The sequence below is a fragment of the Manacus candei genome, unplaced genomic scaffold (genome assembly GCF_025592945.1).
Source record: "Manacus candei isolate 608988 ecotype Guabito, Panama unplaced genomic scaffold, ASM2559294v1 h1tg000139l, whole genome shotgun sequence".
Classification (NCBI taxonomy): Eukaryota; Metazoa; Chordata; class Aves; order Passeriformes; family Pipridae; genus Manacus; species Manacus candei.
Genome location: NW_026138187.1, coordinates 349,182 through 366,973, shown reverse-complemented (window position 1 = coordinate 366,973; position 17,792 = coordinate 349,182). Strand labels below are relative to the sequence as shown.

At 56.8% G+C, this 17,792-nt stretch overlaps 1 protein-coding gene across 2 annotated transcripts in view; it reads right to left on the bottom strand.

The window, feature by feature from the left end:
* Positions 1–17,792, bottom strand: part of CACNA1S (calcium voltage-gated channel subunit alpha1 S) — a 49,554-nt gene that overhangs the window by 10,990 nt on the left and 20,772 nt on the right. For both annotated transcript variants that reach the window (XM_051771707.1, XM_051771705.1), the window contains exons 8-29: positions 17,060–17,208; positions 16,014–16,095; positions 15,339–15,499; positions 14,568–14,793; positions 13,798–14,005; positions 13,351–13,471; positions 12,813–12,927; positions 12,593–12,686; positions 11,769–11,838; positions 11,407–11,539; positions 10,993–11,122; positions 10,197–10,256; positions 9,499–9,605; positions 9,008–9,095; positions 8,655–8,762; positions 7,789–7,841; positions 7,384–7,530; positions 6,917–7,118; positions 5,406–5,564; positions 5,005–5,115; positions 4,453–4,536; positions 1,037–1,093 (exon numbers count right to left, since the gene is read on the bottom strand). In XM_051771707.1, coding sequence (XP_051627667.1) covers positions 1,037–1,093; positions 4,453–4,536; positions 5,005–5,115; positions 5,406–5,564; positions 6,917–7,118; positions 7,384–7,530; positions 7,789–7,841; positions 8,655–8,762; positions 9,008–9,095; positions 9,499–9,605; positions 10,197–10,256; positions 10,993–11,122; positions 11,407–11,539; positions 11,769–11,838; positions 12,593–12,686; positions 12,813–12,927; positions 13,351–13,471; positions 13,798–14,005; positions 14,568–14,793; positions 15,339–15,499; positions 16,014–16,095; positions 17,060–17,208 — 2,665 coding nt within the window. The remainder of the gene's footprint in view (positions 1–1,036; positions 1,094–4,452; positions 4,537–5,004; positions 5,116–5,405; positions 5,565–6,916; positions 7,119–7,383; positions 7,531–7,788; positions 7,842–8,654; positions 8,763–9,007; positions 9,096–9,498; positions 9,606–10,196; positions 10,257–10,992; positions 11,123–11,406; positions 11,540–11,768; positions 11,839–12,592; positions 12,687–12,812; positions 12,928–13,350; positions 13,472–13,797; positions 14,006–14,567; positions 14,794–15,338; positions 15,500–16,013; positions 16,096–17,059; positions 17,209–17,792) is intronic.

The window sequence follows — 17,792 nt, the reverse complement described above, 5'->3', positions numbered from 1 at the left end:
CTCTGCCACCAGCAGCCACGATCAGACCCTCCTGGCACTGTCTATCTGGACTCAGTGACTGCCTGTGATACTTTTCCCACTGCCCCCTCAGCCTCCCAGAGCTTTACTGCTGCCACTGGATGCCCCTCACTCCCATCACCCAGCCCACCCACTCCCAGCTACTTCAGGGCAACAAAATCCAGCTGCAAACACCCCTCCCTGCAGCTCCACCTTCCCCAGTATGGCACATGTGAATTCCCAGGGCTGCACTGGATAACTCCCATCTCCTCTCCTACCTCTTTCTTTTACCTTTCTCTTTCCAGGTGCCTCAAGCCCATCCAGTGAGTGCAGTGGTCAGGAACATCCCATTATCCCCAGCGCACCACATTCCCACCACCAGGATCTGGGCAGTGCCCAGGGGAGACCAGCCTGCACTCCCAGCACCAGGGCCCTGTGACCCCTGGGAGGAAGGTCCAGCACGTGGGAGCCCTCAGCCAGCCCCCTCCACATTTTCAGAGCTCCTACAGGAGCTCCTGTGGGCCAACCCAGGACACCCCCACACCACTGCACCCTCATGGTGATCTCAGCTTGGCCCACTCAGCCCCCAGGACATCAGGATGCAGCCACGGGGCACAGCCAGCTCCTGGGGGAGGCACAGTGCAGAGGTTGCCCCTCTAGTACCAGAGGCTGCATCCCTTCAGGCTTACGGAGGCAGGGTGATGAGCAGAAGGACCCAAGGCCAGCTTTCCTGCCCTACAGGGACACCTCTGATGGGTGCTCTGAGATGGCAGTGCCAGTGGGTGGATGGCAAAGGGCAGGGCTGGGCCACCAGATGGACCCAAGAGGGCTGGGGAACAGCCCAGAACCTCTTAGGGTGGGAAGGGTTGTCTGTGTAGCTGGTGTGTCACCCCAATTCCCTCTCAGCAAAGGCAGAGCTATGCCCCAGAGGGAACAGCTGGGTGTGGTGTGCCTCACTGACATGCAGGACACATGCAAACACTGGCCAGGGGCAGCAGGGCAGCAGGATGCACAGCAGGCACGTGCAGCTCATATTTACAGTGCCATCACAGCCTCCGCCCAGGCAGTACAATCCACCACTGGGGGCAAGAATAGTCTGTCAAGAGAACAAGAGAGTCAGCAGAAGTGAGGTAGGATGGTAAGGGAGAGAGGGAGGGAGGGAGAGAGATAGGGAGGGAGGGAAGGATGGGTAGTTGCACAAGAAGACAGACAGAAGAAAGGGTAAGATGGAAACTGGGGAGAAGAGGAAGGGCACAGGGGAAGGGCAGGCAGAGCTCCACCATCCCTTGGGGTCACGGACAAGGTGATGAGACTGTTGACAAGCAGAGGCAGCCTGTGGGTGGTCAGGGGAACACACTGACCATGAGGGACTCACCCACCTCTGTGCCCCGCTGCATCTCACCTGCTATGACACACACATTTAGGGCAGGGCTGTGCAGGCCAGGAAGGCTGGTCCAAACCTCAGTAATTCTGCTGCCTCCCATGGACACCTCTAGTCAGGCCCATGGATCTGGAGGCAAGCCGACCCACTCAGCCAACACACAGCTCCTCCACAGCAAGCTGGGCTGCCCCAGCAGGGCAGCTCAGACACTGAGGCAAACTGGTCAGGTTTGCCAGGAGTGAGCACCAAGACCAGCAGTCCCATAAATGGGCAGCAGGAAAACCCTCTGGGGCTCCTCAAAGCCAGCCAGAGACATGCTGCTCTCTACAGAGAGCCCAGGACACTCTGGGGGACTGGGACTCGACACCAACCCCTGCCCCTCGACGGGGTGGTCCAGCCCCAGGACAGCCCAGGCTCATTCCTGGGGTCCCAGCAACTGAAGGGGGGTTGGGTAGGTGGAGAGGGTTGGCCCTTGTCAAGGGGTTTGAGCTTCCAGGGCAGGCAGTGGCAGGAGTGACATAGCAGCAGGAGCACTCCAGTCCCCTACACTTCAGAGTCTGGGGTAGCCCTTTCAAAGGGGTCCCCATCCCTACTTCCCTCTTTGCCTCAGACCCCTCAATATCCCCCAGGATCTGGGGGGACTGAGATTAGCTCAGCTGGTTGGAGCATGGTGCTAATAACACCAAGGTTGTGGGTTTGATCCCTGTATGGGTCATTCACTTGAGAGCTGGCCTTGGTGATACAACTCAGAACATTCTGTGAAATTCCTGTGAACTCAGCGACTGAAGAGCCATGAGGACCTGGCTGGGGTGGGTAGCAGAGGGCTCCCAACAGCACAGCTCTCCCCTGCTTCACCCTGACAGTGGAAGATGTGAGGGAGGAGGAGAGAGGCAGAATGGAGAGAGAGAGAGGAGGGGAGGGGAGGGGAGAGGAGAGGAGAGACTTAACAAACTGGTGTTGGGTGCCTGGGTGCCACCAGGAGTGGCCCGGCTGCTGTGGGGTGTCACCCACCACCCCCACACTGCACTGCTGCCTTGTGCTGTGAGAGCACTGCAGCCCCCCAGGTGAGCTCTGGTGGGTGCTCTGACAGCTGCAAACAGCTTCTGGGGACCAGAGGTGACAGACCCACCTTGTACTGACCTCTGAGCAAGGAGGAGACTCACCAGAAGGGGAGGTGAGGTTGTCCTCACCCCAACCCCTCTCCGTGCCTCCTAATCCTAATCTCAATCCCCCTGCACACCACCAGATGGTTGAGAAACACTTGGTGATGCTGGGATAGTTGTGGGCTGGATGGAGGAAGGAGCACATGGAAAAAAGGTGGGACAGCCCTGGGGGACATAAATGATCACTGCCAGAGCAGAGTCCTTGTGACAGAGATCCCTGGAGACCTTGGGGGGCTGGGGAAGGAGACCAGTGCTCTTAGTGCCCCTGTGTACAGCCCTGGGGAAAAAGACCCAGGAAGCTCAGCCCACACAGGACCATTCTTGACATTCTGCCTGGCTCTCTGCACAGCCCTACTGTCGGTGGTGCTGTGGCACACAGAGCACAGTCCCTGGGCCAGTCCCTGCCAGCCCAGTGAGGGCATCAGACTCCTCCAGGCACCTGTGACCTGTGTCCTGGGCATCCCCACAGACCCATGGCCAAGCACAGCAGGATTCTGGCCTCTGTGCCAAGTGGTCTCTTGCTCCCCAGGGACTGAAAATCTCTGCCCAGTGCAGGGCCTTGAGCACCCACTTTGAACTTCAGTTCTGAGTGACAGCGGGCTGGGGAAGGGTGTAGTGATGCCCGATAGGCAACAGGAAACCAAGTCACAGGTACAGAGAGCTGGGGGCAAGGAGGGGACCTGGGGGAGATGGTGACAGATGAAAGCTGCTGGCACTGGCATAAAAACTGGGAGCTCATCAAGGCTGAGAAGCCCAGAGGCTAGAGGATGGCTGTACTAACATGAAGGTCTGTGCAGAGAGGAGCACAGGGCTGTCACAGGAGAGGAAGACGGATGGTTTTTGCTTATCCCAGCTCTGTGAGGCCTGGACCACCCTCCAGAGAAGAAGGGGACTGCCCCCAAAGGCCCCTGAACACCCTCACCTCCCTTCACAGAGAAGGTCTGAAGGCGACCCTGTGCAGGGGTGGCAGGGGCAGCAGCTCTGCCAGACCCAGCCCTGCAGCACACTGGAGCTAGTAAGGAGCTCCTGCAAGGAGACACATGCCAAGTCACTGGAGAGGGTGAATCCATCACCTGCCCCATCTGACAGCTCTTCTGGAGTTACCATCAGCTCTGCTGGATGCAGCACACACCTCCCAGGGCAGGGGGGCATTTTCAGAGCCAGACAGGGGTGTGGATGTCCCAGTGCTATGGAAGGCAGGGGCATGCTGGCTTCCTGGCACTGTTCTGAAAATGCTCCCAGCAGAGCCCTTACTGTGCAGGCACTGCCTGAGGCACCAGCCCCACAGGTTAAATGGTGCAGAGCTCCTGCAGTGGTGCCTGGAGTACACACAGGCTCACATACACCACCAGCTGTGTATGTGGACGGGCCACTGTGTAAAGGCACAAAGAGGACACCAAGCAAATGCCTTGAAATCTGAAGCATCTGATCCTCCCCATGGGCCAGCAGTGTTCTGTGGGGACAGGGAGCTGTAGGAACCCTTTTCCTCCCACCTGCACTGATCTGAGGCTGGATGTGTGGTTGCCTGGCCAGGGTGAGTGGGGCAGGGGCTGGCATGCAGCCTGCTGCTCATGGTTGAGTCCTGAATGACTGTTTTCCATAAGATCCCAGCGCCTACAGATCCAGGAGACCAGAGGGGAGGGGGCAATGTGACATGTTGGCCAGCTGGGGATGTTCAAACAGTGCTTTAAGGCTCAAAGGGCCACAGCTGTGGCCCTCTCCACTCACTCATGTCATGGGCTGATCCTGGCTTGTCCCTCCTGAGAACCAAGCAGGGCAGGCAGAGAGGAGAGGGCACCAGCACCCTGCAGAGCTGGACACGACCCCAGCACCCCTGGCTTGTCCCAGGGCAGGTGCTGCAGTGCAGTCCTGGGTGGGGACACCCTCGTGCCCGAGCCCCCTGACACTCACATCAATCTCACTGAGGATGACATCGATGATGCTGCCAATCACTATGAGGAAGTCAAAGACATTCCAGGGGTCTCCGAAATAGCCCTGTCAGGAAAGAGCCAGAGAAGAGGAGTGAACATCCAAGGGTTTAAGCCAAGGAGGAGACAGATGCTGGAGTCCAAAGGAAGGGGTACCAGAAGGATCCTTGCTGACTCTGCCCCTCACAAGAAGGGATGGTGGTTCAGTCCTGTCTTGCAATGGAGTGAAATGAGGAAGGTGGACCAGAGTGGCTAGAGCTATAACCCCACCAGTGACATGATCCTGAGGATGGGAACAAGGGCCAGCAGGACAGGGTCAGGTTTGGCTAGCAAGGGTAGCCCTGACAAGCAGTACTCCTTCTAGAAACTTCCAGGTCCTGCATATGGGGATGCCTGAGGGTCTCACGAGAAGTTCTCTGGAGCTGCAGGGCTAGGAGTGCTTGTACTCCAGAAATGCCAAATGCAGGATAAGTGAACCCCCTGGCCTGGCCTGAGACCCCTCCTGCCCTCCATGCTGACCATGCCCTCCTCTCACCTTGGCTTTAAAGGCCATGAGCTTGAGGACCATCTCCAGGGTGAAGAGGATGGTGAAGGCCACATTGAGGATGTCTGAGACGTGGTTCATTTCTGGAGACTGGTTGTAATGCTGAGGATAAGGCAGAAGGAGCCATGTTAGCTGACGGCAGGTCCAGCCTCCGCTGTGAGCTCAGAGGTGTGTGCTGCATGCAGACCCCCCTCCCACAGACAGGCCTACGCCTCAGCAAAAAGGAAATTTCCCCCCTGCAGCCCCTTCTCTGGGATCCCCACATGCCACCAGTCCCACCATGAGCAAACTCCCCCTACCCAGAAGCTCTCCTGGGGGCTGCAGGGCCGAGCCAGCCCACCCGCTGCCACAGACACCCCTCCACCTCCCACGGTGGGCACTGTGCCCCTCACCTGCATGCCCAGGCAGATGGTGTTCAGCAGGATCAGGAAGAACATGAGGTACTCAAAGTAGGAGGAGGTGACCACGTACCAGATCTGGTACTGGTAGGGGTTCTTGGGGATGTAGCGGCGCAGCGGGCGAGCCTTCAGCGCGTACTGCACACACTGGCGCTGGGGAGGGCAGGGAGGCAGGAGCTGTGAGCCCACCACAGGGCACACACTCAGCACCACCAACACCCCTGCACATCTCCACAGGCCCAAGCTGGATCCCCCTTCTCCTCCAGCCCAGCCTCATGGGCCAGGTACAGTAGCGGGTCATTGTATCTGCTGTGCTTCCTGCAAATACACCCCAGACATGGGACAAGTTTCCAATGTCACCTCTTGCCTCCAAAAATGGCCATGTTGCCCTTGGCCTGACCCTTCCAGCCTGGAGCCTGCCTCCTTATCCTGGCTCTTCCCCATGGTCTCTCAGGGCTGGTCAAGAGCATCCTGAAGACATCACACGAGCAAGGGCTGAAGGGGGCACTGAGATGGCTGTGAGCAGGCCTGTCCCACCCCACCAGCCCAGGGCCATCTCTGCTGGGTTCCTGTGTGACTCACATCACCCCAGCACCCTGAGCTCAAACTGTCTCAGCACAGGAGCACGACAGCACCCCCGGGCTGGCAGCCACTCCTGCCCAGTGTCCTCCCCAGCATGTCCCACGTCCTCTGCCAGTGCCTCTGCTGCTTTCAGCCTTGCTGTCCCCAGCCAGAGTGACAGCACAACAGCATCACAGCAGGGCTGGTGGCAGAAGGTGCCTCTGGAGATGGTCTAGTCACAGTTCCCTGCCCATAGCAGGGCCAGCTGGAGCGTGCTGCCCAAGACAGTTGGCTTTTGAATACCTTCAAAAATGGAGACTTCACAGCCTCTCTCTGGGCAGCCTTGTTCCAGTGCTTGACCACCTTTACCACAAAAAAGGGCCTTTTTTAATGTTTAAATGGAATTTCTTGTATTCTTCAGTTTGTGCCTTTTGTCCTGTCACTGGACACAACTGAAAAGAGCCTGGCTCCATCTCCTCTACACCTTCCCATTAGGTATTTATAGCCATAGGTAAGATCCCCATGAGCCTTCTCTTCTCAACACCAGACTCAGCTCCCAGCCTCTCCTCATGTGACAGTTGCTCCAGACCCTCAGTCATCTCAGTGGCCCTTTGCTGGACTCACTCCAGTACATCCATGTTGCTTTTGTACTGGGGAGCCCAGAACTGGGCACAACCCTCTGCTCTGGCTCACTCTGGGCACCCTACCTGTCCAGGGAGGCCCACTCCCTGTTCTGGTCCCCTCTGCCCTTCCCTCAGAAAGTTTGTTCTGTGCCAGCCGTGGGTCCAACTGGCCCTGCCCCAGCAGCAAACAGACCCGGGCGCAGGTTCAGCTCATCTGAGTCAGCAGTGCCACCACAAAGAAGGGCTGATCCAAATCAGCCAGCCCCAGCAGTGCCAGCTCTAGGGCTGGTCCTCCTTGTTCTGCCCCAGCAGTCCCATTACCTGGTTCTTGTCCAGCTCACAGTTCTTGTACTCATTCTCCCCCTGCTCCTGGAAGGTGACAATGACAAAGCCCACAAAGATGTTCATCATAAAGAAGGCAATGAGGATGATGTAGATGATGAAGAACATTGCAATCTCCATCCTGTAGTTGTAGATAGGGCCTGCATCCTCAGCATTGGTGTCGATGGCCATGTACAGCAGCCTACAGCAGGGAAAGGGAGGCAACAGAGATCCTAATTAGGTGGGAAAGACCATGTCTCCTCTTGAGGGTTATGGAGAGCTCTGGGGACATGCCAAGCCCAACAGCGGTGGGACAGGGCTGCTGGGATAACCTTGGCAGCTCCACAGCCACTGCCAGGATGGCTGGCCCTGCTCCTCATCCTGGGCAGCTCTTCTTGCTTTGCCCTGCCCAAGGCCTGTGGCAGTGCCCTGCTCCCAGCACAGACCTTCCCTTGGCACAGACTCACTCGGGCCAGCCCTCGAAGGTGGAGACCGTGAAAAGGGACATCATGGCCGAGAAGACGTTGTTGAAGTGGAAGTTGCTGTGCACCCACATACGCTCCTGGACCTCAATCTGTGTGGGGTCTGCGTCCACATAGTTGATGAACTGGCCCCTGCAGCAGAAGGGACACGGTGCTCACTGGCAGGGCCCCCTCAGTCCACACTGCAGTGCTGGCCCAGGCCTCCTCAGTCCCTGGGAGGGGAGGACAGCCCTGTGCTTGTTCCTGATTCACCCCAGGCTGAGGGAGAACAGCATGAGACCTCTTTTTGGATGCAACATCCCCATGCAGGAACACAAGGGGCCCCCACTACCTCCCACCCAGCTCCCATCCCTGGCCACTGCCCCGCTGGGAGCTGCAGAGAGCTCTTACCTGCACTCCTTCTCTGTCAGCTTGGATGGGTCTGTGCACCTGTAGAACTTGCCCTGCATTTAACAGAGACCAGAAGTGGCCGTGGTGTTGCTGTGACTTCAGAAGCCCTGGGGAGTTTTGACTTTTACCCAGCCCACAGTCAGTCCCTCCTCTGCCACCTCCCTGCAGACTCTGGCCCTGGCCTCCCACCACCACTGGCCTCTCCACTCTGCCCTCCAACACAACCCAGCTCAGGAGCCAGCCATGGCAGACCTGGGCTGAGATCAAGAAATGATGCCTAGTGATGGGAAAAAACCTTCCATGGCCCTAAGTTGAGGCCTACCTAGCTCATCCTATCTGGGAGTAACTATCTGGAAAATAGAGAAGACAGCAGTAACCTGAGATTAACTAAAAGCTAAGGTATGCTGACAGGTCTGCTCAGTCTGCAGAGTGGCCTGAAAGCTCTCCCCACATCAGCTGAGAATTTCAGCTCAGTTATTAGAACAAAGCTGAGCTCAGCCAGGGCCAGCTCTGCCTTGGAGCTGCTGAGGCCCAGACAGCAGGAGTGGTGCTGTGAAAAAGGAAACTGTTTGCATCCAAGGCACAGAGGAAATCAGTGAGAAGCACTTGCTGCCTCAGAAAGAGGAAACCAATGCACTAAATGAGGTGAGGCAGCTGGGCCCTTCACAGGTACTGTCTGGACCCTGAGTGCTTTCTGCCCTCTCCTCACTGCAGGCTCTTCTGCCAGGGGGGCTGGTGCAGCTGGGTCCCCTTACTGGGGGGACCCCACTACTGGCAGACACCACCCCCAAGGTGATGCCTAGGAGAACCTATCCAAGACGTGCCCGAGCAGAACGTCCCTCCTGCCCGCCTGAGCCACCACTCACCTTGAAAAGCTGGACCCCGATGCAGGCAAACATGAACTGCAGCAATGTGGTGACAACCACGATGTTGCCGATGGTCTTGATGGCCACAAACACGCACTGGACCACGTGCTGCAGAGGAGGAGGACAGTGCACACGTGAGCGTGTTTGGGGCCAGCCCCAGCTCTGTGTCCCACACCCTCCCACTGCGGGGACGGGCCCCAGGAAGAGTGGGAGCCTGTCAAGGGCAGAGGGATTGGGCAGACTCCTTCCACAGGTGGGGAGTGGGAATTGGGAACAGGGTCCAATGCCTGCCACAAAACCTCCCAGGAGGACTGGCACAGGCTGAGGGCCCCCAGTCCCAGCCTCCCTCTTACCTTCAGCCCCTTGGCCCTGTTAATGGCTCGCAGAGGCCTCAGCACCCTCAGCACCCGCAGGATCTTCACCACGGAGATGGTACTGGACCTGGGGAGGAAGGCAGAGCTGAGCTGGGGCGATTTCTCTGCCCGGGCCAGGCTGACACAGCCCCACCAAGGAGCCACAGAGGCCAGGCTGGAGCCAGGGCTGAGGGGAAAGGGACAGCAGAGTAAAGCAGATGTCACTAGGCCATCACCCCACATAAGGCCAAGGGAGGCTTGCAGCTGGAGAAAGCAGCTACAAAATTTAATTTCTACCCAAACCTTCTTTACCTTTGACACTCAAGGAGTTTGTCTGTCTCCCAGTTGTCCATGCCCTGTCCCCCCAAGCACAACATTAAGAACACATGGGCAGCCCTTGGGCCAACTGCTCCTTCCCCACCCACCACCCCCAGCTGCCCTGCCACTCTGAACAGACCAGTGCCTGTTCCATGGTATGGGGAGGTGCTTACTCGAATCCCATGGAGATAAGGGAGACAGCGACCACCAGTAAGTCAAGGATATTGAAGGAATTCCTGCAGAAGGAGCCTTTGTGCAGGAAAGCACCATAGGTTGTCATCTGGGGAGCAGAAGGAGTTAGGAGAGAGGCCAGGCAGGGCTCAGGGGCATGGTCCCTCCACAGCCCTGGGGTGCACAAGGGGGTCCTCACAGCTCCATAGCTTGGGGACCCTGTCCTTGGGGACCCCTGCAGCCTGGCAGGAAGTTGGCTTCAGCTGGAGATCCTCTGTGGTGCACTGGCTGGAGACAAAACTCTCCCAGTCAGTCAGCAAATTAAAGAGGAGAATAGTAAAAACATTTGGAGTGGGAGCAACATGCAGCAGTGGCTTGGACTGCTGTTTTTCTCCACAGATTCCCACTGCTTTCTCTTTCTCAAAGTTTTTCTTAACGGCACGTCAGGATGAAAGTCTGATCTGTCCCCATGTCACAGCACAGCTGACCTGGCTGCCTGACCTCACTGGAGGGCTCTGGGACAGGTCACGCACCACCCACACTGCACGAATGAACTCTGGAGATGTGAGGGTCAGCCAGCAGTTTCTCCTCACTGGGACCCTCAGCTTGTGCCCAAAGTGCATGACTGTCCATGGCCAGAGCAGTCTAGACCCACGTGCTGGGCCATGCCCATGGCAGGACCATGGGGAGAAGGACTCACCTTCAAGACGATTTCGACTGTAAAGACGGAGGTGAAACCAATGTCAAAGTATCCGAGAATCTGGGGACAGAAGCACCAGAACTGGATGAGATTTGGGTGACACAGGAGATGCTTCAGTGTGTTCAAACATCCTGGAATTGTGGTTTTGCTTCCACGCTGTGGACTGGGGAGCCCATCTATCTCAACTGAGTCTGCAAACCCAGTGCCAAGAAGACTCGTGAACTTCCCCCAGCTTTGCTGGTTTTCTCAAGTGCAAAAATCCAACCTGCAGCTGGGACAAAGCTCTCCCTTTCAAGGTGAGTTGGCTTGACCTGATTCACCTGAAAGCATCTGATCCCCAAAAGCACTGAGTGCCCTGGGAAGGGGTTGTATGTGAGATCTCCCAGTCCCTGCCAGATGTATTTGTGCGTCACAGGGCTGCAGCCACGGCTCCCACAAGCAGCATTCAAGGCGCTGAACCAGAGGCCCAGTTTGCCACCTCACAGGACATCCCTATACCAAATAAGTCACCACAGGCTCAAAACAAGGTAATCTTGCACAGCACTCCCAGGTGGATCTCTTCACCCAGAAATAAACTGAGACACAGAGCAGTAAAAACTTGTCCCAGAGGCACCTTGAACGGAAAACACATCCAGCCTCCTCTGTCAGAGTGCACTGCCCTCCCAGAGGCAGGGTTGGAATCACAGCCACCTGCCCAGGGATGGCACCCAGCAAGTAAGTCCCTGCTTACTGGGGAGCTGGGGGACTCCACGAGGTCTTCCCCACCCATCCCAACCCTCCACATCTCCACAGGCACCTTGTTGCGGAAGGACTCGGCCCGGATGGGATCCTCAGCTGCCAGCGAGATGCTGCTGAGCAGGATGAAGAGCAGGATGAAGTTGGTGAACCAGGTGGCATTGACAGTTCTGTGGCACAGCACCCGAAACCTGCCAGGGATGGAAATGCCATGAGATGCTGCAAGAGGTCAGAGGGAGATCAGTGAGGGCCATGGCAGCCTTGAAAAGGGTTATGGCTAAACCCTGAGCACAGGAAGGCCCTAGGCATGGAGGGATGTCTGTGTCAGTCCACACACAGAAGGCTTTTCCCCATGAGCTGGTTCCCTTCAGAGCTGGCACAAACACACAAACAGGACCCCGCTGGGAAGGGTCAGTGCCAGAGGCACCTGGATCAGGCCTGGTTTCACAAGGCAGGGAGAAGGGGCAGTGCCTACTTGTTGGTTGGGCTGAAGATGAAGAAGGAGCTGGCTTCAGGCATGGGCACAGCCTTCTCTTTCAGCTGTAGCTCTGCAAGGGGACGCGGCCGAGGACTCAGGGGGATTTCAGGCTCATCTTCCTCATCATCACCTGCAGGGTGGCCATGAAGAGGGAAAAGGAAAGAATTATCCAGAGAGGGAGGGGGAATATGACCTTATGGCCAATCTTCCGATCCCGTGATCCTGATTTGGCATCTGTGCCAGAAGGACCTCAGTGCCCCAAGGCTGGCAGAGGGTCACCACATTCTTTGCTCGTCACACACCACCCCTCTGCAATGCCTCCTCGTCTTTCCTGCTGCCCTGCCAGGGACAAGTCTTACCTGGGAAGTCTGCAGAAGGGTAGGGGTCTTTGATCTCGTTGACATTGGATTCAAATTCGTCCACTTTCAACTGAAACAAGGAAGAGACAGAGAAGAGAACATGCAGCTGCATGTGCCAGTTGGCCGAACCCTCTCATCTTGGAAGCTACGTGGGACAAGCAGCATCTCTGCATTTGGCCCATAAAAAAGCACATGAAGTGCTGGCCCAGGTTGGAGCCAGGTGAGGGAAAACACTCAGGGATGCTGCAATTGAAACAAAGAGCAGCACCAAGAGGATGGGAAATGGGAATGTCTGCTGGGCAAGAGCCTGGGGCTGTGCAAATATACCAGGGGTGGAATAAGATATGGAGCAACTCCTGGGTGAGTTTCCATGGGGCATCTCTGGAAAGTGGATAGGGAAGTAGTTGCTGGTGAGATGCTTCTCAGAGGCAGCTCAGCACACAGTCAGCACAGATGAAGAGGTGTTTGCATATTGGGGGTGCTGGTGTGGACATAAGGGAGATCTGGAATGCTTCTGACTTGCTCTGCTCCCCCCCACACTGGTGTGCACCAGCCCACCTCAGCCACTGAGAACTGGCTGTGGCCAAGGAAATGAATTGGAGGAAAAGGATCCCCAGCAATGGAGCTGTTTCACCAGGCAACGTGTCCTGCCTGGGCCCAGTCACCAAGAGCCCCCATCAGCAGTGGATGCTAAGGTGAGGAGACACTCTGGCCAAGAGTCCAGACCCAGGCTGGCTCCAAGCCTTTGTCCATCCTGGCTGGTGGGAGGAGGAGCCTGGTCCCTCCTCAGGAGCTCTACATGGCCCAGCCCCACCAGCACTGACCTTGGCTGTTGTGGGAATCCCTTCTCCCTTTGCTTTCTGCTCCAGCTTCTTTGCCAGCATCTGCTTCTCCTCTTCAGACTTCTCCGGGTAACCTCTGAGCGCAGAGGAGGGAAGAGCAGGAAGTGAACCCTGGGCAGGGGCCGTAGGCAATGCCATTCTGTCCCCTCCCACCAAAGCACGAGGTCTGGGAGCTCCCATGGGCAGGGACAGCAGTGCTCACCTGGACATCTTCCGCCGTTTACGTTCCTCTGCTTTGGCCTTCTGGGCTAAAGTCAGGCTCTCGGCCTCAGCCAGGTTATCGACCGCGATGGCCAGGAAGACATTGAGGAGGATATCTGCAGGAACAGTGCTAAGGACATGGACTTGGTTCCTGGCTGGAGGATGTGGCCAGAGCTGTCCATGGTCTCCAGGGTGCCCTGAGAATTCTTCCTGGAGCTGAGCCCTTGACATAACCCTGGTTGGTAATCTTTAACCAGTACCCTGTGAGCACTGAGCTCTGGGCTGGCTGCCCCCACTGTGCCTGAATGTCTGCCTGCTGGGCATCCAGACCTCCTCCAGGTGTGCTTTCCTCCACATTCCAGCCCTCAGCCACCACTAGTGCAAGCTCTGAAGCCCATGGTTTGTTCCACCGCTGTTCAGAACTGAAAAGCCTTAGGCAAGCCCTGAGATGCTGACAGAAGGTTCTCCCCTTCCCAGTCCTGTGCAGCTCTGGGACTGGGTGCAGGGAGCCCGGGCCTGGCTTTGCAGGCAGAGGATACAGTTCCCACAAACAAAGAGGATGATGAAGTAGATGCAGACCAGCATGCCAGGAAAGGACGGGCCCCCGTAGGCCATGATCCCATCGTACATGATTGAATTCCAGTCCTCTCCAGTCAGGATCTGGGAGTAGAGAAGTAATACAGACTCAAGAGCCTCTGCAGCACAGCACAGCAGTAGCCCACAGGCCAATCCTGTCTTCTGGCTCCAGTCCCAAACCCTCACAGCCCTTCCATTCCCAGGATCAAACCCTCTTCCCTGCTCAGCCCTGAACCTGAACTACTGCTTTTGACCCGAGTTGCATTTCCCTGCTCGTGTCTCAAAGCCACATCACTCCCACAAACCCACATCCCCCTGAGACCCAGCTCCTGCCTGGAGACCCACAGCCCAGGTGAGACTCCCAGCCCCCTGCCCTCCAGCCCCCCACTGCCCTTCCTGGAGCCCCAAACCTGGAAGACGCTGATGAGGGCCTGGGGGAAATTGTCGAACGTGCTGCGCCGCACTTCCATGTCCTCGAAATCAAACTTGCCCCCAAAGAGCTGCATGCCCAGCAGGGCAGCAACAGTGATGAAGAGGAAGAGGAGCAGGAGCAGAGAGGCAATGGAGCGGACTGAGTTGAGCAAGGAGGCCACCAGGTTGCTCAGCGATGTCCAGTACCTGGGGAGAGGAGAGACAGGAGCGTGTGGGAGGTGAAAGAGTGGGGAAGGCTGTGGGCAGGAACAGGCAGGCAGAGGGAACAGACCAACTGGCCCAAGGGGATGTGCCAGCAACCCAGCAAGAGGGACTCTGGACCCAGGCTGGGCACTGGGACTGCTCCAGCCAGGCCCCAGGAGGAAGCAATGAAGCTGCTGTGGTGTGACAGGCAAGATTCACTGCTGCCTGCACAGGGCACAAGCAGGCAGGGTGGGGAAGAGGGGTGAGCACACAGTGGGTTGGGGCCGGAAAGAGAAGCCAGGAGCCCTGGCCCACAGCACCCCCATTTACAACAGCCCAGAACCCAGAGATAGAGTGGGACCTCAGCTCTGTTCTCGCCACTCCCAGAGACAAACCATGTCCTGGGGACAGAAACCCCCAGCTTGGCCTTGTTGCTCCACCCAGGAGCTACCAGCTCTGCTCTGAGCTGCAGCCCTCCCTGGGGACAAGGCCAGTGATGTCCAGGGACCGTGAGTGATGCCGGGGCACCGTGAGCTGCCGGTGCCCACAGAGCTCCCTCCCCAACCTGGTGATCTTGAAGATGCGGAGGAGCCGAATGCAGCGCAGCACGGAGATGCCCAGGGGGGACAGGGTGCCCAGCTCCACCAGGATGATCTCCAGGATGCCCGAACACACCACGAAGCAGTCAAAGCGGTTGAAGAGTGACATGAAGTACTGGCGCAGCCCCAGCGCGTACATCTTCAGCAGCATCTCGGCCACGAAGAGGGCAAGCAGCAGCCGGTTGGAGTTGTCTGGGGAGGGAGGTACAACCTCAGTCCCAGCGTGGGCAGGGCAGGTAGGGAAGGAGGGTGGTGCTGCTCTGCCCACCAAGCTGTTTTTCGGGGAGCACACAGGAGAGGAGGATGAGGAGAGGGGTGATGTCTGTGCACGGGGCATGTGAGTCCCAGCACAGCAGGCACATGGACTGGGTGTGTGCACGTGTGTGCACCCCTGTGCTCCATGTCCCTCTGTGTGTATGTGTGGGCAGAGGTGCAGGCAGTGTGGCTGCACTGCATGAGTGTGTGCCACGTGTGTTTATGGTACAATCTACGCTCTCTGTGTGTTCCCCATGCAAACTCACGTCCCTAAGAGCACACACACTGTGTATGTTCGGTGTGAGTTGTGTGACAGTGAAGTGAGAATGGTGCACACACACTGTGTTCAGGCTCTGTGTCTGTGTGTGTGTGTAACAGCCTCTGTGCCATGCCAGTGTGGCTTTGCATGCACAGTAGAGTTCACACGTCTCCAGGCAGCAGGGTATCCTGGGCCCTCCCTCTCTCTCAGGCTCTTTGCTTACCTTGCACGACTGTCAACCAATCTGGCTGCATGTGGTGCTCAGAGGCGATGGAGAGGGTGTTCAGTGCCACCATCAGGATGACAAGCCAGTAGAAGAACTTGGACTTCACCACATCCCTGCACCTCCTACGAAACATTCGGTTCCAACGCCTCCACTGACGGCTGGAGAGGTGGCAAAGGATCAGCAAGGCCAGCCAGCAGGCCAGCCCCACGTCCTTGGGCTGTGCCTGCAGGGCAAATCCACCCCTGCTCCCTCTCCCAGGGGTCTTCCCTGAAAAGGGATGAGGACCATAACCTGCCCCTGGAGCTCAGTGCATTCACTCAGGCACTGCAGTTCATTCACACAAACACCTCCTGGCTTCATTTTGGGTTTCAGCACCTCTGGCTGGGGGCTACAGGCACAGCTCCTAAACTACCTGCTGTGCTGCATGGGCCATGAGGGGATGCCTGGAGCCTGGTCCCACAGCAGCTGTTCACCTTGAAGCGTTTTTTGCCAGCACCACAGCTAATTCCGTTTGCTGCCCTGCTGTTTGCATCTTCACCTGAGCACCAGCCCCTGGCTCCCTCCCAGAAACCGGTGGCTGAGCAGGAAAGCCTGGCCCAGTTGGGCCTCCAAGTGAGGGACAGCACAAGCCCCTGTGCAGAGCAGCAGGTGGTTCAGCCAGAGTATACTTACAAGAAGAGAATCCACTTGTTCATGCCCTCGATTTCATACAAGCTCTCTGTCTCTGACCCTCCTTCATCCAATGGCATCATACCTAGGAGGGAATGACATTCCAGGCTTTTCTTAGAACCCTTGGGAAGAACTCCTCTTCCAGGAGCACACCAGGAAGAGCTTCCCTACCAGAAGTGAACACAAGCAGTGCCATCCCAGGGAGCCAACATTTAAAGTTTGTTCAGAAGGCTCCTGAGGGTCAGGAGCAAACCAAGCAGGAGGCACCAGGAGCACCTGCCCTGCAGCAAGAGCAGCTGCAGCCCAGACAGGGACAGCAGCAGGGACTCCAGTATACAGAGAAAACTGGGGCCAGTTGTGATCTGAGCACAGGCTGAACAACAGGGGTTTGTAAGAACACAGGCCACACCTGTGGAAGAGGTGTTTTGTCTGTCCCACTGTTTCCCAAGGCTCTTTGCACACATGGATCACTCAGCTTGAGGCACCAAAGGTGCTTTCACCAGGCAGGGTGGCGTGGCAGACACTGCAGCTCTGTGGTAGAGCCCCCCAGGCCTTGCTGAGCCTTCATCTAGATGCCTGTATATCCACCTCCTTTCCTGAGCCACTTCTAATCCCTTGAAATTTTCAAGTGATGGCAAGAAATTCATGCATCTGTTGGTGTGTGAGCTCATGACCCTGCACTGTGTCCCTGCACACCAAGGGCACACACTCCTCATGCTCCTCAGGGCCATTTCAAGTCCCTCTTTGCCAAAGGAGACCCAGGCCTTGCTCGTAGTCTGCAAATATTAAATACAGCAGTTGAGGGGTAGCATCAGGACCAAGATATAGCTAGTTTGGGTCAGATTCAACAAAATGATTGGGGAAATAAAAACAAAAAAAAGAAAAAGAGGGAGGAAACCTTTCTGCAGAAGTCAAAGCTTTTTGTTTCATGGGTTTTCAAGCCAAACAAGTCTTTGTGACTCCTCCAAAGGTTTCCACATTGCCTCTCTAGGATGGTGTTAGGAACCCAACCCTCCCACTAAGGGTCTGTGACCAAGCAGAGCTGGTACCTTCTCCCCGGGCCCGATCACTGTCCATGACCTCTGCGTGGGTGATCCAGTCCATGTAGCCCTTCAGATCCTCCTCCAGCTGCTGCTTCTCCCGCAGCTTCTGGAACGTTCCCCGAGACTTGGCCTTCTCCCGCTCCTTGGTGAACTCCCTGGGACAAGGGAAGCAGCAGAGTGAGGGGAGGGGACATTGTGGAGCTCAGGTACCACAGTTCTAGCCAGGCCAGGCCTTGTGGAAAGCTGAAATCCTGAAATACCCTGCCTACACTGCTCCAGTGACTTTCCTCTTTCTTGGCCCTGCTCCACAATGCAAGACCTGATGCCTGATGACAGGCAAGGTTTCTTCCCCACCACTGCTGCTCTTTGGGACCTACGGTTGGAAAAGCCAACTGACACCAGATGTTGAAGGCTGGGGCGGCTCCCCAGCTCTGCCAAGGATCAGAGTGGGGTCTGACCCATCTGGGGGGCAGAAACCTGCCCCAAGCTCTCCATGTGGGGAAGGTGAGCTCATCACATGAGGTGAACAGGACACTCTTTTCATGGTAACATGGGAAGGGCAGGTCTGCCAATATCCTTGCCCACTTTTCTCATTCTGTTTCAATTGAATTCTTTTCTCTCCTGGTATCTGGCAGGACTGTAGGGCTGCTGCCCAGCCATGCTGGTGTTGCCATGTGTTAATAGGTCTCAGACACTATAACAATAATTTTCCTGATCTCAAGCATAATTTTGCTATATT